The sequence below is a fragment of the Ranitomeya imitator genome, chromosome 6, assembly GCF_032444005.1.
Source record: "Ranitomeya imitator isolate aRanImi1 chromosome 6, aRanImi1.pri, whole genome shotgun sequence".
NCBI lineage: Eukaryota > Metazoa > Chordata > Amphibia > Anura > Dendrobatidae > Ranitomeya > Ranitomeya imitator.
This window is the reverse complement of record NC_091287.1, coordinates 207,551,558-207,574,256: the sequence shown is the minus strand read 5'-3', so window position 1 is coordinate 207,574,256 and position 22,699 is coordinate 207,551,558. Positions and strand designations below refer to the sequence as shown.

Sequence of the window (22,699 nt, the reverse complement as noted above, 5' to 3'; positions counted from 1 at the left end):
GATGCCGCGCGTGCGCATTAGAGATCGCGGCGGCCATTTTCTCTAATGCGCACGCGCGGCATCCCGCGGCCATTTTCCTGAAGCCCCGTGCAGCAGAGCACACGATCTGCGCATGCGCGGCCCCAGGAAGATGGCTGCCCCCACCGACGAAAGGGATGACAGCGCAGATCGCGCGCTGCTTGTTCACCACTACGCCACTACGCCACCAACGTAAAGCTGAGGAAGAACCAGCGCTGTGAACACGCCCTCCCGACCTGACCAGCCTGATTGACAGGCGAAAACGGCGACTTTGATAAGTTATTTCTCAGCATAGGTGGGGAATCGGGGTACACTACATACACTATAGTAACACACAGCGCAGGCCCTATTTAACAGTATTTATATCTCAATCTCAAAAAACGGGGTGACAGGTTCCCTTTAACAGTTGTTGTAGAGATGTGTCTGCTGCTAGAACTCTGTGTGGCATTGGCCTGGTCTCTAATCTGAGCTGCTGTTAACCTGCAATTTCTGAGGCTGGTGACTCGGATAAACTTATCCTCAGAAGCAGAGGTGACTCTTGGTCTTCCTTTTCTGGGGCGGTCCTCATGTAAGCCTGTTTCTTTGTAATGCTTGATGGTTTTTGCTACTGCACTTGGGGACACTTTCAAAGTTTTCCCACTTTTTCAGACTGACTGACCTTCATTTCTTAAAGTAATGATGGCCACTCGTTTTTCTTTACTTAGAATTTGTATTATGGCAAGAAAAAAGCAGCTAACAGTCTATTCAGTAGGACTATCAGCTGTGTATCCACCAGACTTCTGCTCAACACAACTGATGGTCCCAACCCCATTTATAAGGCATGAAATTCCATTAAACCTGACAGGGCACACATGTGAAGTGAAAACCATTTCCGGTGACTACCTCTTTAGCTCATCAAGAGAATGCCAAGAGTGTGCAAAGCAGTCATCAAAGCAAAAGGTGGCTACTTTGAAGACCCAAGAACATAAGACATATTTTCAGTTGTTTCACACTTTTTTGTTAAGTATATAATTCCACATGTGTTAATTCATAGTTTTGATGCCTTCAGTGTGAGTCATAAAAATACAGAAAAATCTTAAAATGAGGTGTGCCCAAACTTTTGGTCTGTACTATATATATATATATATATATATATATATATATATATATATATATATATATATATATATATATATATATATATATATATATGTGTGTGTATATATATATATATATATATATATATATATATATATATGTATATATATATATATATATATATACATACACACACACATACACAGTACAGAGCAAAAGTTTTAACACACCTCATTTAAAGATTTTTCTGTATTTTCACGACTAAGAAAATTGTAAATTCACACTTAAGGCGTCAAAACTATGAATCAACACATATGGAATTACATACTTAACAAAAAAATGTGAAACAACTGAAATTATGTCTTATATTCTAGGTTCTACAAAGTAGCCAACTTTTGCTTTGATGACTGCTTTGCACACTCTTGGCATTCTCTTGATGAGCTTCAAGAGGTAGTCACCGGGAATGGTCTTCCAACAATCTTGAAGGAGTTCCCAGAGATACTTAGCACTTGTTGGTCTTTTTGCCTTCACTCTGTGGTCCAGCTCAGCCCAAACCATCTCGATTGGATTCAGGTCTGGTGACTGTGGAGGCCAGGTCATCTGGCATAGTACCCCATCACTCTCCCTTCTTGGTCAAATAGCCCTTACACAGCCTGGAGGTGTGTTTGGGATCATTGTTCTGTTGCAAAATAAATGATAGTCCAATTAAACGCAAACAGGATGGAATAGCATGCCGTTGCAAGATGCTGTGGTAGCCATGCTGGTTCATTATGCCTTCAATTTTGAATAAATCCCCAACAGTGTCACCAGCAAAGCACCCCCAAACCTCCTCCTCCATGCTTAACGGAGGGAGCCAGGCATGTAGAGTCCATCTGTTCACCTTTTCTGCGTCGCACAAAGACACGGTGGTTGGAACTAAAGATCTCAAATTTGGACTCGTCAGACCAAAGCACAGATGTCCACTGGTCTGATGTCCATTCCTTGTCTTCTTTAGCCGAAACAAGTCTCTTCTGCTTGTTGCCTGTCCTTAGCAGTGGTTTCCTAGCAGCTATTTTACCATGAAGTCATGAAAATACAGAAAAATCTTTAAATGAGAGGGTGTGTCCAAACTTTTGGTCTGTACTAATTATATATATATATATATATATATATATATATATATATATATATATATATATATATATATATATATATATTTCAAATCAGCCCCTTTTCACCTCATTCAAAATAAAACAATAACAAAAAAAAAAATCAAACATACAAATATGTGGTATCGCCGCATTCAGATTCGCCAGATTTATCAATATAAAAAAAAAGGATTGACCTGATCGCTAAACGGAGTAGCGAGAAAAAAAGTCAAAACGGCAGAATTATGCTTTTTGGTTGCCACGACATTGCATTAAAATGCAATAACAGGCGATCAAAAGATCATATCTGCACCAAAATGGTATCATTAAAAATGTCAGCTCAGCACGCAAAAAAATAAGGCCTAACCCAACCTGAGATCACTAAGAATAGAGACGCTACGGGTATCTGACAATTTTTTTATTTTTTTTTTTTTACAAAGTTTGGATTTTTTTTTTCACCACTTAGATAAAGAAACTAGACATGTTTGGCATCTATGAACTTGTAATGGCTGGGGAATTATAACGGCAGGTCAGTTTTAGCAATTAGTGAACCTAGTAAAAAAGCAAAAAAAAAAATCAAGTGTGGGATTGCACTTTTTTTTTGCAATTTCACTGCACTTGAAATTTTTCTCCCGTTTTCTAGTACACGACATGATAAAACCAATGGTGCCGTTCAAAAGTACAACCCGTTCCACAGAAAAGAAAGCCCTCACATGGCCATATTGACAGAAAAATAAAAAAAAAGTTATGGCTCTGGGAATAAGGGGAGCAAAAAACTAAAACGCAAAAACAAAAATACCTCCGAGGGGTTAACTATATTTTCTTATGTCCAAGCCATTTCGTATTTCCCTTAAGATCCACTTAATCTACATATTTAATGATAACTTAATGTAAATATTCTATATACCTGTCCTGGAGCAACATCAGTTGGATCAGGTCCATGGTGAAATTCTCTATGTAGTTTTCCAGAATGTAAATCTAAAACAAACTGTTTTAGTTTACCAGGAATCCTAAAAAACAAAACACCAAACTTTAGAGATTACATAAATAGCAACAAGTGGCAGCAACAATAAGCCATTTAACCCTTTCCTGGTGCCGCTCGTTTTGGCCAAATGCCTATTTTTCACATCTAACGCATCACTATTTGTAGTATTCACCACACAAGAAAACTTGTATCGTGAAGGAGCTCACTTTGAAAGCATAGAGCCTAATGTCACAAAATGTAGTTTGAAAAAAAAGTAGCATCTATTCAGGTTAGGGAAATGATTTTATTAAGTAAATGTTGCATTTTTTTTCTGTTTCAATGCCTTCTGTTAAAGGGATTATCAAACTGATTTTTTTTTTAAAGGCATGGATGATTTTAAAAAAAGCAGAGGCAGAGCCACCTTCCAACATCCCCTGTGCATCCAGCGCAGGCCGCTGTGGCAGTCTGAAGTGAGTACGGATACGATGTCTGCTTCGTTCATAAGTCAACAGGAACACATGTCGGAGAAACAATCGATGACGTGCTCCTCTAATCACCTGACCGAAGAGTAGTCCTGCTGACTTCTAAAAGTAGCAAACATTGCTTCTGGAGCAGGTACATACCTCAAGAGCTGCCTACACCGGATTTAGGCTATGTGCACACGTTGCGGATTCCATTGCGGATTTTTCCTTGCGGATTCAGTGCAGTTTTTGTGCAGATTTCACCTGCGGATTCCTATTAAGGAATAGGTGTAAAACTCTGCGGTATCTGCACAAAGAATTGACATGCTGCGGAAAATAAAGCGCAGCATTTAAGAGCGGAATTTTCCACAGCATGTGCACTGTGGATTTGGTTTTCCATACATTTACAAGGTACTGTACAACTGGAAAACTGCTGCGGATCCGCAGCCAAATCCGCAACGTGTGCACATACCCTTATGGGGATACTGGAGAGTGACTATGTCAGCTTCTGGTTGTAAAAAACATCTGGGTTTTAAAGAAAAAAAAAAAAAACTTCAGTATCAGACAACCACTAGGGCTGCTTTCACACATCAGTTTTTTGCCGTCAGGCACAATCCGGCAAAGTTTGAAAACAAAAAAAGGATCTGTTGCAAATTGTGAAAAACGGATGCAACGGATCTGATTTTTTGCGTGAGAGAGACAACAATAATTGCAAAAATCGACGTTTTCTCCAGCCACCGTAAAAAAATTTTTTTTGACTGATTCGGCGAAAAACATAAAACGTGAGGCCATCCGTCGCGGATGGCAAAAAACTCATGTGTGAAAGCAGCCTAACTCCCTTACTAAAAAAAAGTCAGCCAAACTTCATTTCTTCAGGACAGTCAATTTATTGAGTATGGGGGGCCTACTGGGGTAGAAGTTTTAATCAGGTTTCACCTTGAGAAATCGCATATATTGGCTCAACTAAGCAATATTTTTGTAAATCTAAACAACCCACTTCTTTGCTGGACCACAAAGAAACAAAGCTTTACCTGAAACAAATTTATGGCATTAGCTCATCCTATACCAAATATCGAGTTTTATTAGTGTGAAATATTTGTGCTTTTTATGGTTTAAAACATAGGTGTGACTGATAGTTACTATATTGTTGGACTATACTCTGGTTAAAAGGTTTGTCATTCCTTAGAGCTACCCTATTTTTCGACCGCCGATACAACTTTTAATGGCGGTAGTTAAGGGTACTTAAACCACAGCTGCGCTGTGGAAAAAGTCTATAGGGGTAGACGAGACCCCAGAGAACATAATTCGGGTCGGTTTTTACCGACCCCGGTTTTGCCACCGCCGGTATTAAGCGCTTACCGGCGACCACACAAAAAAAAAGTTGGATGTGCCATTTAATTTCTCTCTCCTCTGATGTGTTCGCACTTCAGCGGAGAGAAAAATAGGGATCCTTATGCCCCCTGGTGCTCCTGGGCCCTCCTGCCACCCCCCCTGTTATGATTTGGTGATTAAAGAGCGACATGCGTCTAGCTCTGAGCAGGTGGCAACTATACTGACCGCAGTCCCTAAGCTCAACACAACACTAGAAGTAGCCGTGGAATGCTCCTAACTCGGCCTAGGCATCTCGTCACAGCCTAAGAGCTAACTACCCCTAAAGATAGAAGCAGGAAAACTATCTTGCCTCAGAGAAAATCCCCAAAGGATAGATTAGCCCCCCACAAATGACTGTTAGAGGAGAAGGAAAAGACATACGTAGTATGAAACAAGATTTAGCACAGGAGGCCACTTCTAGCTAGATAGAAATAGTACAGAACAGAACGCTGTACGGTCAGTAAAAAAACTAGAAAAAGTCCACCGCAGAGAAATGCAAAAATCTCCACACCTGACTAAAGGTGTGGAGGGCAAACTCTGCTGCCCAGAGCTTCCAGCTTAACTGAATAGATCCATACTGAAAAGCTGGACAAATGAACAAAAACAAAGAAAGAGCTGAACAACAAAGTCCACAACAAGAGAACCGCAAAAGGACAAGCAAGGACTTAGCTTTGATGAACTGGTCAGAGTGTCAGGAAAGTCCAAAGAGCAATGACTCCAGGCAGGAACAATTGACAACTGGCACTGAATGAGGGATAAGGCCAGACTAATATAGCCGAGCCAGAAAGACGATCAGAGAAAACAGCTGCTGAAGCTAAATCCAAGAAGCAGCCATACCACTCAAAACCACAGGTGGGAGCCAAATAGCAGAACTCACAAAAATGCTACTTACAACCACCGGAGGGAGCCCAAGAGCGGAATTCACAACAGTACCCCCCCATAAGGAGGGGTCACCGAACCCTCACCAGAGCCCTCAGGCCGATCAGGATGAGCCAAATGAAAAGCACGAACCAAATCGGCGGCACGAACATCGGTTCATAGTTATTTTGTTTATTAGTGTACAGATTTTGTATATATTTTGTATATATTTTGTGTCCATGTCTCGTGATATTTTGTATTCTTTCTTATGTCTTCAGTAAGGTTTGAAAAAGACCCTGTGGGTCGAAATGTTACCTACGAAACACTGCGGTTATAACTTTTGTTCTGGTGTCTATAATAAAGAAAACCACGTTTTTCCAGCTCAATCAATACTCTGAAAAATTTTTTTTGAGTGCGACTGTTGCTATATAGGACTATGAATATCGGAGGCAACAACCCAAGAATTATCCTCCTGGCCATAACCCTTCCACTTGACAAGATACTGAAGCTTCCGCCTCGAAAAACGAGAATCCAAAATTTTCTCAACCACATATTCCAACTCCCCCTCAACCAACACCGGGGCAGGAGGATCAACAGATGGAATAACGGGCACCACATATCTCCGCAACAAAGATCTATGGAAAACATTGTGGATGGCAAAAGAGGCTGGAAGGGCCAAACGAAAAGACACAGGATTGATAATCTCAGAAATCTTATAAGGACCAATAAACCGAGGCTTAAACTTAGGGGAAGAAACCTTCATAGGAACATGACGAGAGGACAACCAAACCAAATCCCCCACACGAAGCCGAGGACCAACACACCGACGGCGGTTAGCAAAAAGCTGAGCCTTTTCCTGGGACAACGTCAAATTGTCTACCACATGAGCCCAAATCCGCTGTAACCTGTCCATCACAGAATCAACACCAGGACTATCAGAAGGCTCAACCTGCCCTGAAGAAAAACGAGGATGGAAACCAAAATTACAAAAGAAAGGCGAAACCAAAGTAGCCGAACTGGCCCGATTATTAAGGGCAAACTCGGCCAACGGCAAGAAAGTCACCCAATCATCCTGATCAGCAGACACAAAGCATCTCAAATAGGTTTCCAAGGTCTGATTAGTTCGCTCAGTTCGGCCATTGGTCTGAGGATGGAACGCCGAAGAAAAAGACAAATCAATACCCATCCTAGCACAAAAGGCCCGCCAAAACCTGGAAACAAACTGGGGACCTCTGTCAGACACCATATTCTCCGGAATGCCATGCAAACGAACCACATGCTGAAAAAACAATAGAACCAAATCAGAAGAGGAAGGCAATTTAGGCAAAGGTACCAAATGGACCATTTTAGAGAACCGGTCACATACCACCCAGATAACAGACATCCTCTGGGACACAGGAAGATCCGAAATAAAATCCATGGAAATATGCGTCCAAGTCCTCTCCGGGATGGGCAAAAGCACAAGCAACCCACTAGCGCGGGAACAGCAAGGCTTGGCTCGAGCGCAAGTCCCACAGGACTGCACAAAAGCACGGACATCACGCGACAAGGAAGGCCACCAAAAGGACCAAGCAACCAAATCTCTGGTACCAAAAATCCCAGGATGACCAGCCAACACTGAACAATGGACCTCAGAAATCACCTTACTCGTCCATTTATCAGGAACAAACAGCTTCCCCACAGGACAACGGTCAGGCGTATCAGCCTGAAATTCCTGAAGCACCCGCCGCAAATCAGGGGAGATGGCAGAAAGAATCACCCCTTCCTTAAGAATGTCAACCGGCTCAAGGACTCCAGGAGAATCCGGCAAAAAACTCCTAGAGAGGGCATCTGCCTTAACATTCTTAGATCCTGGAAGATATGAGACCACAAAATCAAAACGGGAGAAAAACAGGGACCACTGAGCCTGTCTAGGTTTCAGCTGCTTGGCCGACTCAAGGTAAATCAAATTCTTATGATCAGTCAAGACCACAATGCGGTGCTTGGCTCCCTCTAGCCAATGTCGCCACTCCTCAAATGCCCACTTCATAGCCAACAACTCCCGATTGCCGACATCATAATTGCGTTCCGCAGGCGAAAACTTTCGGGAAAAGAAGGCACATGGCTTCATCAAGGAACCATCAGAATTCCTCTGTGATAAAACGGCCCCTGCCCCAATCTCAGAAGCGTCAACCTCAACCTGAAAAGGAAGAGAAACATCCGGTTGACGCAACACAGGGGCAGAAGTAAATCGGCGTTTAAGCTCCTGAAAGGCCTCAACAGCCTCAGAGGACTAATTAGTCACATCAGCGCCTTTCTTCATCAAATCGGTCAGGGGTTTAACCACACTAGAGAAGTTGGCAATGAAACGGCGATAAAAATTAGCAAAGCCCAAAAATTTCTGAAGGCTCTTCACAGATGTGGGTTGAATCCAGTCATGAATGGCTTGGACCTTAACAGGATCCATTTCTATAGACGAAGGAGAAAAAATAAACCCCAAAAAAGAGACCTTCTGAACTCCAAATAGGCACTTAGACCCCTTCACAAATAGAGCATTATCACGAAGGATCTGGAATACCATCCTGACCTGCTTCACATGAGACTCCCAATCATCGGAAAAAATCTAAATATCATCCAAATACACAATCAGGAATTTGTCAAGATAATTGCGGAAAATATCATGCATGAAAGACTGGAACACAGATGGAGCATTAGAGAGCCCAAATGGCATCACAAGGTATTCAAAATGGCCTTCGGGCGTATTAAATGCAGTCTTCCATTCGTCACCCTGTTTAATACGAACAAGATTATATGCCCCTCGAAGGTCAATCTTGGTAAACCAACTAGCCCCCTTAATCCTAGCAAACAAATCAGAGAGCAAAGGTAAAGGATATTGGAATTTGACCGTGATCTTATTAAGAAGGCGAAAATCAATACAGGGTCTTAAGGAGCCATCCTTCTTGGCAACAAAAAAGAATCCCGCTCCCAATGGTGACGAAGACGGCCGAATATGCCCCTTCTCTAAAGACTCCTTAACATAGCTCCGCATGGCGGCATGCTCTGGCACAGACAGGTTGAAAAGTCGGCCCTTAGGGAACTTACAGCCAGGAATCAAGTCAATAGCACAATCACAGTCCCTGTGTGGTGGAAGGAAACTGGACTTGGGCTCATCGAATACATCCTGGAAATCTAACAAAAATTCAGGAACATCAGAAGAGGGGGAAGAGGAAATTGACATCAAAGGAACGTCACTATGTACCCCTTGACAACCCCAACTAGTCACAGACATTGATTTCCAATCCAGCACTGGATTGTGTACTTGTAACCATGGAAACCCCAGTACAACAACATCATGTAAATTATGCAACACCAGAAAACGGCAATCTTCCTGATGTGCAGGAGCCGTGTACATAGTCATCTGCGTCCAGTACTGAGGTTTATTCTTGGCCAATGGTGTAGCATCAATACCCCTCAAGGGTATGGGACTCTGCAAAGAAAAACCACCGCGCCTAGCGAATTCTAAGTCCATTAAGTTCAGAGCAGTGCCTGAATCCACAAATGCCATGACAGAAAAAGATGACAATGAGCAAATCAGGGTCACAGACAGGAGAAACTTAGGCTGCACAGTACTAATGGTAACAGATCTAGCGACCCTCTTAATACGTTTAGGGCAATCAGAAATAGTATGAACAGAACCACCACAGTAAAAACACAGCCCATTCTGACGTCTGTATCCCCTCTGTTCCGCTCTAGTCAAAATCCTATCACATTGCATGGGCTCAGGACTTTGCTTAGAGGACACTGCCATATGGTGCACCACTTTGCGTTCGCGCAGGCGCCGATCAATCTGAATGGCCATAGACATAGATTCGCTCAAACCAACAGGTGTGGGAAACCCCACCATAACATCTTTAAGGGCTTCAGAAAGACCCTTTCTGACAATTGCTGCCAGAGCGTCCTCATTCCATTTAGTGAGCACAGACCATTTTCTACATTTCTGGCAGTATAATTCTGCCGCTTCCTGACCCTGACACAGGGCCAACAGTGTTTTCTCAGCATGCTCTACAGAGTTAGGTTCGTCATATAATAATCCGAGCGATTGAAAAAAATGCATCTACATTAAGCAATGCCGGATTCCCTGACTCAAGTGAGAATGCCCAGTCCTGAGGGTCGCCACGCAGTAGAGAAATAATTATCTTTACTTGCTGAACGGGGTCACCAGAGGAACGGGGTTTCAGAGCAAAATTAGGGTTAGGGTAAGGCTTCTTTTATACTTACTTGGTTTTGCATCCCGTTTTTGCGGTCCCAATAGATTTCTATGGGGCCACAAAAACAGGCCGCAATAATTCTGCGTGAGGGCCGTATTTACGGTTGTAAAAAAAATATCGAGCCTGCTTGATATTTTTCACGGGTTACGAACACAACCCTTATTGTAATTCAATGGGGCTGCAAAAGCAACGGAAGGTTGATTTTGCAGTGCACCGTCACTTCTGGTTTTGCGGACCGCCTTTTTCTCCCAATACTTTTGTCATAGTATTGAAAACCCGAAAAACGGGCCGCAAAAAAAAAAAACGGCAAGTGTAAAAGAAGCCTTAGGTTTGGGATTAGGGTTAGGTTTGGGATTAGGGTTATGGATGGGATTAGGGGTGTGGGTTTGGAGTTAGAATTGGGGGTTTCCACTGTTTAGGTACATCAGGAGGTCTCCAAATGCTCCACCATTGATTCCAGCCAATTTTGCATTGAAAAAGTCAAATGGTGCTCGGTCCCTTCTGAGCTCTGCCGTGTGCACAGTGGTTTACCCCCACAAATGGGGCTTCAGCGTACTCCGGACAAACTGGACAACAACTTTTGGCATCCAGTTTCTCCTGCTACCCCTGGGAAAATAAAAAAAATTGGGGGCTAAAAAATCATTTTTGTGGAAAAAAAAAAGATTTTTTATTTTCACGGCTCTACGTTATAAACTTCTGTGAAGCACTTGGGGGTTCACAGTGCTCACCACACACCTAGATAAGTTCCTTAAGGGGTCTAATTTCTAAAATGGTGTCACTTGTGAGGGGTTTCCACTGTTTAGGCACATCAGGGGCTCTCCAAAGCAACATGGCGTCCAATCTCAATTCCAGCCAATTCTGCGTTAAAAAAGTCAAACAGCATTCCTCTTCCAAGCTCTGCCGTGCGCCCAAACAGTGGTTTACCCCCACATATGGGGTATCGGTGTATTCAGGAGAAATTGCACAACAAATTTTGTTGTTCATTTTCTCTTTTAACACTTGTGAACATAAAAAAATTGGTTCTTAATTAAAAATGTTTGTAAAAAAAAAGTTAAATGTTAATTTTTCCCTTCCACATTGCTTCACTTCCTGTGAAGCACGTAAAGAGTTAATAAAATTCTTGAATGTGGTTTTGAGCACCTTGAGGGGTGTAATTTTTAGAATGGTGTCACGTTTGGGTATTTTCTGCCATATAGACCCCTAAAAGTGACTTCAAATGTGAGGTGGTCCCTAAACAAATGGTTTTGTAAATTTTGTCGTACAAATGAGAAATTGCTGGTCAACTTTTAAAACTTAGAACTCCCTAACGAAAAAATGTGTTTCCAGACATGTGGGAAATGTTGTTTATTAGTAGTGATGAGCGAATATACTCGTTACTCGAGATTTCTCTTGAGTACATGTGGGGATTCTCTAGCAACCAGGCAACCCCCACATGTACTTATGCTGGCTAACAGATGTAAATCATTCAGCTGCGGCAAGAAAAACTAAATCTCTGAGTACTAAAAAAAATACTCGGAGGACCCCCGAGCATGCTTGAGAAGTCTCGAGTAACGAGTATATTCGCTTATCACTATTTATTAACTATTTTGTGTGACAAAATGTTTAAAATTTTCGCCATATTTCTGCTTTTTTATAAATAAATGCAAGTAATATCGAATAAATTTTACCACTGACACGAAGTATAAATTTGTCACGAAAAAACTATTTCAGAATCAGCGGGATCCGTTAAAGTGTTTCAGAGTTATAACCTCAAAGTGACAGTGGTCAGAATTGTAAAAATTGGCTTTGTCATTAAGTACCAAAATGGCTCTGTCACTAAGGGGTTAAAGCTCCACTACATTTTTTTTCTCTGCTGGAGCAGTGTCACTAATACAAGTTCTTTGTCCCTAGTAATGTACTCACAAGCCCCATTCTTCATAAGTTATCAGCACAAGAGGTCACTTCTCAATGTAAGGGTACCGTCACACTAAGCGACGCTGCAGCGATACCGACAACGATGTCGATCGCTGCAGCGTCGCTGGAGAGCTGTCACACAGACAGCTCTCCAGCGACCAACGATCCCGAAGTCCCCTGGTAACCAGGGTAAACATCGGGTTACTAAGCGCAGGGCCACGCTTAGTAACCCGATGTTTACCCTGGTTACCAGTGTAAACGTAAAAAAAACAAACACTACATACTTAAATTCCGGTGTCTGTCCTCCGGCGCTGTGACGTCACCGCTGTGCTTTCCGGCTGGCCGGCGCTCACAGTCAGTGCAGAGAAGCACAGTGCCGGAGGACAGACGCCGGAATGTAAGTATGTAGTGTTTGGGTTTTTTTTACGTTTACGCTGGTAACCAGGGTAAACATCGGGTTACTAAGCGCTGACGCCGATTCAGCGATGTCTGCGGGAGATCCAGCGACGAAATAAAGTGCTGGACTTTCTGCGCCGACCAACGATGACACAGCAGGATCCTGATCGCTGCTGCCTGTCAAACTGAACAATATCGCTAGCCAGGACGCTGCAACGTCACGGATCACTAGCGATATCGTTCAGTGTGACGGTACCTTAAGTCTAGGAGCAAGAATGAACAAAGTTCACGGACTTTCATTGAGAGCTTGTGACTGGTGCCTCTGACTTTCAGACAGACACACTTTGCGGTCATAACATGGCGGATTGAGCACAAAACAGCAGCTAGTGAGTAGGTTACTATGGTCTGGGAACTTGCACTAGTGACACAATTCCAGTACTGAAATAATAAACAAAATGGAGTGTTGGTTTAAATAGTTATCAGATTTAAAAAAAAAATCTAGAGTAAGATGTTCAAAGACAACCCAACAGAATAATGCTAAATTAAATTATACCCATCAAGTTGCAATATTTAAGTTACAGTCCCTGAGATCTCCAGGTCACTCAGGTGAAAGAATCAGTAACAGTACAGTAATTAGCACTGAACATTTGAGCTCCCAGATACAAGCTTTGTAAATTAACCCAGAACTTAACATCTGTAAATTTTATATATGCCATGACAAATGTTGGAGATGACAGATGTCTTGGGAAATGTAAAGAGGACATTATAGACACAGAAGAGAATTTTAGAATTAAAATTTTTTTTGTATTAAATAAAATAATTTCTGCATTAAAAGTGGCATAAAGAATAAACCTTTTAACCCTTTCCTACTGCAGCCATTTTTCACCTTTGACAAAAAACCCATTTTCAAATCTAAAACATGTCACTTTATGCAGACCCCCTTTGACAAAAATGTATTAAACAATGCAGTTTGGAGCATTGCACCATCAGTTTGGGCTAATGATAAAACTGCTGCAGATTCTGTTTTAGTGAGGAACGCCTAAGTGGCAATCCCAACATTAAGATTTCGTTTTTACAGTATTCACTTTGTCACTATGGTAACAGCACAACCAAACTTTTTTTTTGTTTAACATGGTTTGATTTTTTTTTTGCTAGAAGATTTAGGCTATGGGCCCACGTTGCAGATATGCTGCGGAAATGTCCGCAGCATTTCCGCAACTCCCTGCCGCGTTTTTACCTTGCAGAATGCTTGCATTTTCCAAGCGATTTGAAGCATCGCTTGGAAAAGTGATTGACAGGTTGGTCACACTTGTGAAACATAGTGCTTGACAAGTGTGACCAACTTTTTACTATTGATGCTGCCTATGCAGCATCAATATAGTAAAAGGCAGAATGTTAAAAATAATAAAAAATATGGTTATTCTCACCTTCCGACGGCCCCCGATCTCCTCAGCGGCGCTCCCGATACGTTCCATTCCCAGGGATGCTTTGCGCGAAGGACCTTTGTGACGTCACGGTCGTGTCACCACGACGTCATCTCAGGTAATTCGCGCAATGCATCCCTGGGAACGGAACAGGGCCGGCTCCAGGTTTTCGAGGGCCCCGGGCGAAAGAGTCTCAGTGGGCCCCCCCCTTTAACACATACCCCAATTTATGATGCACAGATACGGCAGAGAAATATATAATACAATGCCAGATTTCACTTCTTACATGAGTGACAGCTATTGTAAATTCTGCAGTGTATATATACAGGACAGGAGGAGTGGTACTGTGCAGTGTATATATACAGGAGGAAAGGTGCTGTGCAGTGTATATATACAGGAGGAAAGGTACTGTGCAGTGTATATATACAGGAGAAAAGGTGCTGTGCAGTGTATATATACAGGAGGAGCGGTACTGTGCAGTGTATATATACAGGAGGAGCGGTGCTGTGTATATATACAGGAGGAAAGGTGCTGTGCAGTGTATATATACAGGGGGAGAGGTGCTGTGCAGTGTATATATATACAGGAGAGGTGCTGTGCAGTGTCGTGAGCAGGGCGTTGTTGTATCAGAAAATCTTTTCTATTTTGAGTTTTTCTATGAAGCAAAGACTTTTCTACATAAACAACGTTGTTTGGTTTTGCGGCCCCAACAGATCTGTGCTACAAAGTAACAGGCGGCTCAGGCAATAATGAGGGACCTGATGCTGATCAGGTTTTTGAAATGTATTCTCTAGCCTTCTGATCGTGCACTCCCCCGCCTCCTAGCTTCAGGTGTTTTAATTATAGTAGGTCCAATACCCCTCCACAGAGAGAGAGAATTTGAGTCCAAGAAGAGGTTTCACATGTACCCATTCAGATGGAGACGTTTATTCTCAGCGAGGTAGGTCAAGCGTAGGACCTCGTATAAGAGAGATGCCGTAAAGTGGCTACAAGGTACAGAGAAAATTGGCCATTTTTATGCGCTAAAAGCTCTCATTTTTCATATTTCTAGTGCAGTAATGCAGTTCAGATTCCGTGTTTTCAAGTTTGCATGTTTTGGCGCTGCAGTGTGCTGCCCTATTTACTTAACTATATACGAGTTGGCGACTCTGGGTTCAGCACCTGTTCACACTTAGTCTATGTTTGGATGTGCAGGTCAGGTTTTTGAAATGCAGGCAATAATGAGGGACCTGATGCTGAATCCTTTCCACAAACCCTAATGACCCAATTAGTGCCCCGTCATTAGAACCTCATTAAACACCTCCCTGTCCTGAGTAGTCATGTACAGTATGGGGGGATCCTGCAGCCCACCCCGACTGCTCCAAACCATACACTGCCCTCTGTCGCGCTCACTATTATCCTATGCATTTCTCCTTCATCGTTACCCCATGTTACACTTGTCACCCCCCACTACAGAGTAGCAGGGCAGCCAATGTCACAGGTCACCCCCTCCCGGATCCTAATGGCAGCAGGAAATGTCTGCTCCTCTATTGGGTTGGAACCTGATTTAATCAAGGAATGATGTGGATTTGTTGCCAGTGGCTGCAGGGGAAGGGTTAAGTGATGCCATGTCCTTGGGAGCAGTGGCAGCTGCTGGGACCTGGACAGACACAACCAATGTTGCTGTGACTGCACAGTGTGATGTGGAGGAGAGAAGCTGAGATGCAGAAATCACCCACATGCCAGCACTGGGCAGAGTCCCTCCAGTCAGCAGCCTGGGGCCACGGGGCCCCAACGTACAGCCCACAGCTCAGTTTTATCCATGGCAGCAGCTCCCCTTCCTCCTGGCATCTGGTTAACCCCATTTATGCGGGCCGGATTGTTATCTTTAAGGTTCAGCAATAACCTTCATACAGATGGGAAGGGGTTAAGCTTCTTCCTACCCCACTGGTGCAGGTTTGGTGCTGCATGCATGTATTCTGGGAGAGCTGGGTGGCTGCAGGTTGCAGGCTGCACCCTACCAGCTGCTCCTCCAGACATCACCCACATTTTTAGGCAACGGAGACAGACAGCAGCAGACTGAGCCACAAGTCCATCTGCAACCATTGCTGGATACCATAGCACTCACTCAGTCACAGTCACTGGTAGGAGCTCCGGAATCTGCCTGATAAGTTCAGCTCAGCACTGCAGCCAGGGAATGTGCTCTCTCCGCCCACAAACAATGTCACACTGGCTGCCTTCTCTTAACTCCTATGTGTGCCTGCCTGGCTGCACTGACTGAGTGAGAAGATGCTTGTGTCAGAGCTGGCACACAGGGGTTAAGAGAACGCAGCCAGTGTGACTTTGTGGGCGGAGAGAGCATGTTCTCCTGCTCCACTCTCCCAGCTGTATCTATGACAGCATGAGTGGGCCCCCCTCTCTCCCCAGGGCCCCGGCATTTGCCCAGGTGCGCCGGGTGCCGACGCCGGCCCTGGAAAGGAAGCCACGGCGTGTACCGCTGAGAGGACTCTGGGGGCCATCAGAAGGTAAGTATATCCCTATTTTTTATTGTAATTCTTTTTTTTTACATGAATATGGAGCCCAGGGCCTGGAGGAGTCTCCTCTCCACGAAACCCTGGGTACCATCCGCACATGAAGCACTCACTTAACGCATGTGGCTATGCCCACCATGTGTAAAGTGAGCATTTCAATGCAATACTATGTCGGTGGAATCGCCACGATTACGCAGAGGTAATGGAAATGCTGTGGATTTTACTGCTATGTGATTCCGCAGCGCGAAAATAAATCCGCAGCATGGGCACAGCAACTGTGGAATCCCATAGGACTGCATTTTTTAAACGTTTCCACTGCGGCAAAAAACGCGGCACAACGCATAAAAAACGCAACGTGGGCACTCAGCCTTTGGCATCTCAGTGATTTACTAGAGTAACAAAAAACAACACAGAAAAAGCAAACTGTGTAGCAACCAGTTTCCTACTCCACACTGATGAGGGGCAAATATCCCAAAACAGCTGTCTGTGGATGGATACCATGTTTTGGCATAGGTGGTTTTCCTTTTTGGATGCTGCCCTTCCTGTGGTTGTTCCTTCCCGGTGAAAGACCTGGCTATTTATTGCTTGCATTGAGAAACACGTGATGGTGTCTCCGCGGCTTTTCTACATGCATTTGCATATTTCCCATAAGGGATGGGGGCAGTGTTCTGGATCACAGCGTTGAGAAACACGTGATGGTGTCTCCGCGGTGTTGGATGTTTTGATCTCCCCAAGGTCATTCATCCTTATGTTTATAAAAACAGACACCGTCAGATCACAGGCCATACTGTGTCCACAGTGCCTCCATCTGCCTCATTATATGGAATCTCCAGCCGGGGGTTCTGTCTAAATCACGTGTTTCATAGATGTACATGGAAACCCCGGTGTAAGAACTCGGCGTAGAGCGCAGGATAAATGTGAGCTGAGCCTTACTGCAATCTTTGGGAGGCAGAATGAAAAAAATAAAAAATCAACAGCAGGTGAAGTGATTTCATTTATTTTTACACCATTCCTCGGTTTGATTATAACTTTACCAGATTTATATCTTTTTTTATGTTTGGCTGCTGTTGCACACTAAATAAAATGCTTTTTATTTGAAAAAAATAGTTTTTCCATTACCATATTTTGAGAGATTTAATTTTTCCACATTTCAGCTGACAGGATTGTGAGGGCTTGTTTTTTGCGTGATGAGTTGATGTTTTTTATATTGGTACAGTTTTCCGTACACAACTCTGAGAATAAAGTGGCAGCTGTAACCGTGACCTGGTCCTTCCAGACACTGGCTCTGCATTAGGACCAGCTGGCAGTCAGGGCAGGGGGGTGGTAACAGCTGCTACACTAATCTCAGAGCGGTGGCTGAATCCGAGCTGACGTCGACGACTGAAAACACAACGTTGCTGGGGGTAATAAAGTTAATTTTCTCACTGAAGCGTTTAGATAAATGTAGGCGCTGGGCAGCCATCAAAAATAGTATTTTTTGATAGCGACAGCTTCCTTTTATGGAACTTGATGAACAAAAAATTTAGAACCAAATGTATAGTTATTTATTTTTACAGATGCAACCACACAGTAATTATTTTAATATGAGATTAATATCAGTATGCACACGTGGTCAAAATTGTTGGTACCCCTCGCTTAATGTCAGAAAAACCCACAATAGTCACAGAAATAACTGGAATCTGACAAAAAGTCAGACACTGCTTTTCAACCAAGCTTCCACAGACTAAAAAAAAAAAAAAAAAAAAAAAAAACCTCATGAAAACAACCCTGGACAGAAATGATGGTATCCCTGAAAATAATGTGACAAAAGGGACATGTTAAATCAAGGAGTGTCCACTAACTAGCATCACAGGTGTCTACAATCTTGGAATCAGTGAGTGGGCCTGTATATAAGGCTACAGATACTCACTGTGCCGTTTGGTGACATGGTGTGTATCACACTCAACATGGACCAGAGGAAGCGAAGGAAAGAGCCATCTCAGTAGAATAGAAAGAAAATTATGGACAAATGGGTCACTCGCCAAGGCCGTGGGGTACTCGGTACTGGGTCCTGAGGTCACAGGGGGATGTCACGGTGGCTGCGACCTGGTCCGTGGCCCTGGGCGCCCATGTAAAAGGGAAAGGTCTTTAAAGGGAATAAAGTTTATGTTCGTGACTAGTGTTGAGCATTCCGATACCGCAAGTATCGATTATCAGCCGATATTCGTGGTATCGTAATTCCGATACTGAGTTCCCATACTTTCAGTATATCGGATACCGGAATCGGAAGTTCCCATAAGGCAAAGTCCCGGTTTTATTTAATTCAGCCAATGAAGAATGATTACAAGTGTGGGCACATCCTGTTCTGCATGGTGGCCATGTAACTACTGGCATGGCTGTGATTGGCTGCTGAAATGATGCCCTATAAAAGTCGCCGCCACCATTTTGGGTTCACTCTGCAGTGAATTCAGTTAGGGACAGGACCCTGTGTTCTGACTGAGGGCCAGTTTAGAGATAGCGATTTGCTTCATAGTGCTTTACTCAGGCTAATTTAGCAACCGCTGTGTGAGAACCTTGCTTTTGCCTTGCAGCGCTGTTCACAGCTGTCTGCAAGGTCTTCGTGTGTGTGAGTGCAGTTCACTCTGTAGTCTGTCCACAGCCACAGCCGTTTGTGGTCAGCTCAGGGTGCCTCACTGCCTCATACTGCTTAATCCATAGCCTTTTTTGCAATTAGTGCAGCCTGCTGCACATTTTTTCAAATTTATCCTATTAGTGGCTTTCCCTCCGTATCCAGCTAGATTGTGGAAAAACATTATATAGGATTACATAAAGGAGCTTGTTTTGGCCCTGCAGCGCCGTTCATGGCTGTCTGCATGGTCTGTCTGTGAGTGCAGCTCGCTCTGTAGTCTGTTCTACCGCCACAGCCGGTTGTAGTCAGCTCAGGGTGCGTCACTGCCCCATACCGTTCCATTGTCCGTTTGTCAATTAGTGCAGCCTGCTGCACATTTTTTCAAATTTATCCTATTAGTGGCTTTCCCTCCGTATCCAGCTAGATTGTGGAAAAACATTATATAGGATTACATAAAGGAGCTTGTTTTGGCCCTGCAGCGCCGTTCATGGCTGTCTGCATGGTCTGTCTGTGAGTGCAGCTCGCTCTGTAGTCTGTTCTACCGCCACAGCCGGTTGTAGTCAGCTCAGGGTGCGTCACTGCCCCATACCGTTCCATTGTCCGTTTGTCAATTAGTGCAGCCTGCTGCACATTTTTTCAAATTTATTCTATCAGTGGCTTTCCCTCCGTATACAGCTAGATTGTGGAAAAACACTATATAGGATTAAATAGAGGAGCTTGTTTTGGCCTTGCAGCACCGTTCACGGCTGTCTGCATGGTCTGTCTGTGAGTGCAGCTCACTCTGTAGTGTCTGTTCTTAAAAAAAAAATAAAAAATAAAGTTCACCAAACACACCACTTTTCAGTTGTGTAGGCCACATTAGCTCACATTAAAGTGTAGTCCACACTTTATAAAATTAGTGTTTCTTATACCTGTTAGGAGCTGCTCAGGAATAAGCACACTAAACCCTTAGTACTTTTCTGTCTATCTTTATCAGTCTATCACGATGAAGGAGGGAGGGAGTAAGGCACGTGGGCGTGGAGCAGGGAGAGGACTTGGGGATTCTGTGCCTGCTGCGGGCACCGGTGACTCCTGAAAAACCAAAGACATAAATAGATCGGAACCCTGGAACAATAGAAGACCAAACAAAAAAACAAGGATCCCTAAAATATAACTTTTAATCAAATAGTTAAAAAAATATTTAATTATTTGATTAAAAGTTATATTTTAGGGATCCTTCTTTTTTTGTTTGGTCTTCTACCGGTGACTCATCTCTCAGTTTTAGCAGGGAACAGACCTTCATGCGCAGCTTTGTAGGAGCTCGCCGTACCCCCCTGCTGCGGGACGAACAAATTGAAGCCGTTGTCGGATGGATGGCAGCTAACGCATCGACTTCAATTAGTGCCACATCCTCTCAGGCACAGAGCACTGAAGAGCAACCATCTGTCTCTTCACCACCTGCCAAATTGCCCAGGCAGTCAGAGAGCCCAGGACAGGAGCCATCTCTACTTCTGTTCTCTGAATCTCTTGGCTTGGAAAGAGGGGGCCCGCCAAGCAGCATTCTAGAATCAGAAGAGGCAGTATGCAGTGATGCCCAACAGCTTGTTCTCTCTGAATCTGAAGAGGCGGGTGGGACAGTGCCTCCGGTCAGCACACCTTAGTATGCATCTGATGATGAGACTCAGGTGCCACTTTCTGGTGCGTACTGTGCTGCCGAGACTACCCAGTAGAAGCAGTTGGTGGAAGAGGGTAGCGTAGATGATGAGGTCCTTGACCCATCATGGCGTGAGGTACAGGAAGGTGGTGGGAGCAGCTCTGAGGAAGAGATTCCCACGAACGGGCCAAAAAGGAGGGAGAGGGAGGGGGAAGACTGCATTGCATGTAGCCTCCACTTCGAAACCATTTAGGAGCATGCCTCTTCCAAAAGCCAAAGCGGGCGCTTCCAAGACTTGCAGTGCCTGGTCCTTTTTTGACACAGCTGCAGCTGACATTTGCTTTGTCAAATGCAAGCTTTGTCATCAGAAAATCAAACGAGGGAAAAATGTCAGCAACCTCAAAACCACAAATATGTTGAAACATGTGCGGACCAAGCACGCGGTGGAGTTCCAAAAACACACTGAAGACCTAGGCCAACCTACAGCGGCACCTACCACCTCTTCAGCTCGTGTTAGAGCCTCTTCCTCCAGCTCACACACTGCTGGTTCGGCTTCCTCACAGGATCGCCATGGAAGAACCTCTGGCAGTCTGTACACATTGACTCCTCCTCATACTCCAGTTCCTCTGAATCATCGCTGCAGGAGCCGTCATGGTCCACCTCCACATGGACCCATGAACGCTTACCTGATCTGACCGATATGAGCACAGCCGTGGCCAAACGTCAACAGGCCGTATTGAAATTAATTTCTTTGAGGAATCAAAGCCACACAGCGCAGGAGCTCTGGAATGCCATCAATCAGGAAAGCGACGTGTGGTTTGTGCCAGCGAATCTCCAGCCAGGCATGGTAGTGTGTGACAATGGTCGAAATCTGGTGGCAGCTCTGGGCCTAGGCAACCTCACTCACATCCCATGTCTGGCATATGTGCTCAACTTGGTCGTGCAGAGTTTTTTGAGGGACTATCTGGATCTTGATGCACTGCTGCACAAGGTCCGCCTAGAGTGTGCTCACTTGCGGCGTTCCAGCATGGCCAGATCGCGCATTGCAACTCTGCAGCGCCGATTCCGCCTTCCGGAACATCGCATCATATGTGACCTACCCACTAGGTGGAATTCAACGTTACATATGTTGGAGCGGTTGTGTGAGCAGCAGCCAGCAGTAATGGAGTACCAGCTGCATCAGGCGCAAAAAAGTCGCAGTGCGCACCGTTCAGACTTCACAACAACTGAGTGGGCCACTATGAAGGACGTCTGCCAGGTTTTGCGTGCCTTCGATGATTCCACGCGGATGGCGAGTGCAGATGATGCACTAGCCAGCATGATTGGCCCCCTTATCTGCCTGCTTGAAAGAACACTGCAAGCGCTAAGGGATGAGGTGGTGGAAGAGGTGGAGGATGAGGAGGTAGAAATGCCATCTGCTTCTGGATAGTCTCCGCCACGTGGTTCCTCACAAAGGCCTAGGGCAGGGGACACTTTTTGAGGAGGATGAGGAGAAGTCAATGGAGGAGGAAGAAATCTGTCCAGAGGAGGGAGTTACACAAATCTCCAGTAGTCAGTATGTAGAGCGAGGGTGGGGTGATGCAGAGCGGGCAGAGATCACACCTCAAGCAGGGGACAGCATTTCTTGGCCAGTTAGCAATCTGCAGCACATTGTGGATTTCATGATGCAGTGCCTGAGAAACGACCGCCGCATCGCCCACATTCTTGCCACGTCTGATTATTGGGTATACACCCTCCTAGATCCGCGCTACCGTGACAACTTACAAACCCTCATAACACCGTTGCAGTGGGAGTGTAAACTACGGGAGTACTAAGACAAACTGGTCCAATCGAGACAATTGCTGCTAGTGCTTTCAGAAGCAGCTCAGTGCGTCGAGGCAGTGGAGGAAGCTCTGCACAAAGAGGGAGCGGAAGCAGTGTTTCAGCACAAGGCAAGACCAGTCTGGCCCAACAGTGGCAAAGTTTTGTGTGCCCGCCACAAATGTCTACACCATCACAGCAGGAGGCCACGTTTCCGTCAGATGGTGACAGACTACATGTCTTGCCCTCTCAGCGTACTCCCAGACGGCTCTTCCCCCTTCAAGTTTTGGGTCTCTAAGCTGGATACATGGC

General features: G+C 44.5%; 1 protein-coding gene across 2 annotated transcripts in view; it reads right to left on the bottom strand.

Annotated features, from left to right (window-relative positions):
- ERP44 (endoplasmic reticulum protein 44) overlaps window positions 1–22,699 on the bottom strand; it is a 380,772-nt gene that overhangs the window by 7,121 nt on the left and 350,952 nt on the right. For both annotated transcript variants that reach the window (XM_069730447.1, XM_069730448.1), the window contains one exon: window positions 3,130–3,232. In XM_069730447.1, coding sequence (XP_069586548.1) covers window positions 3,130–3,232 — 103 coding nt within the window. The remainder of the gene's footprint in view (window positions 1–3,129; window positions 3,233–22,699) is intronic.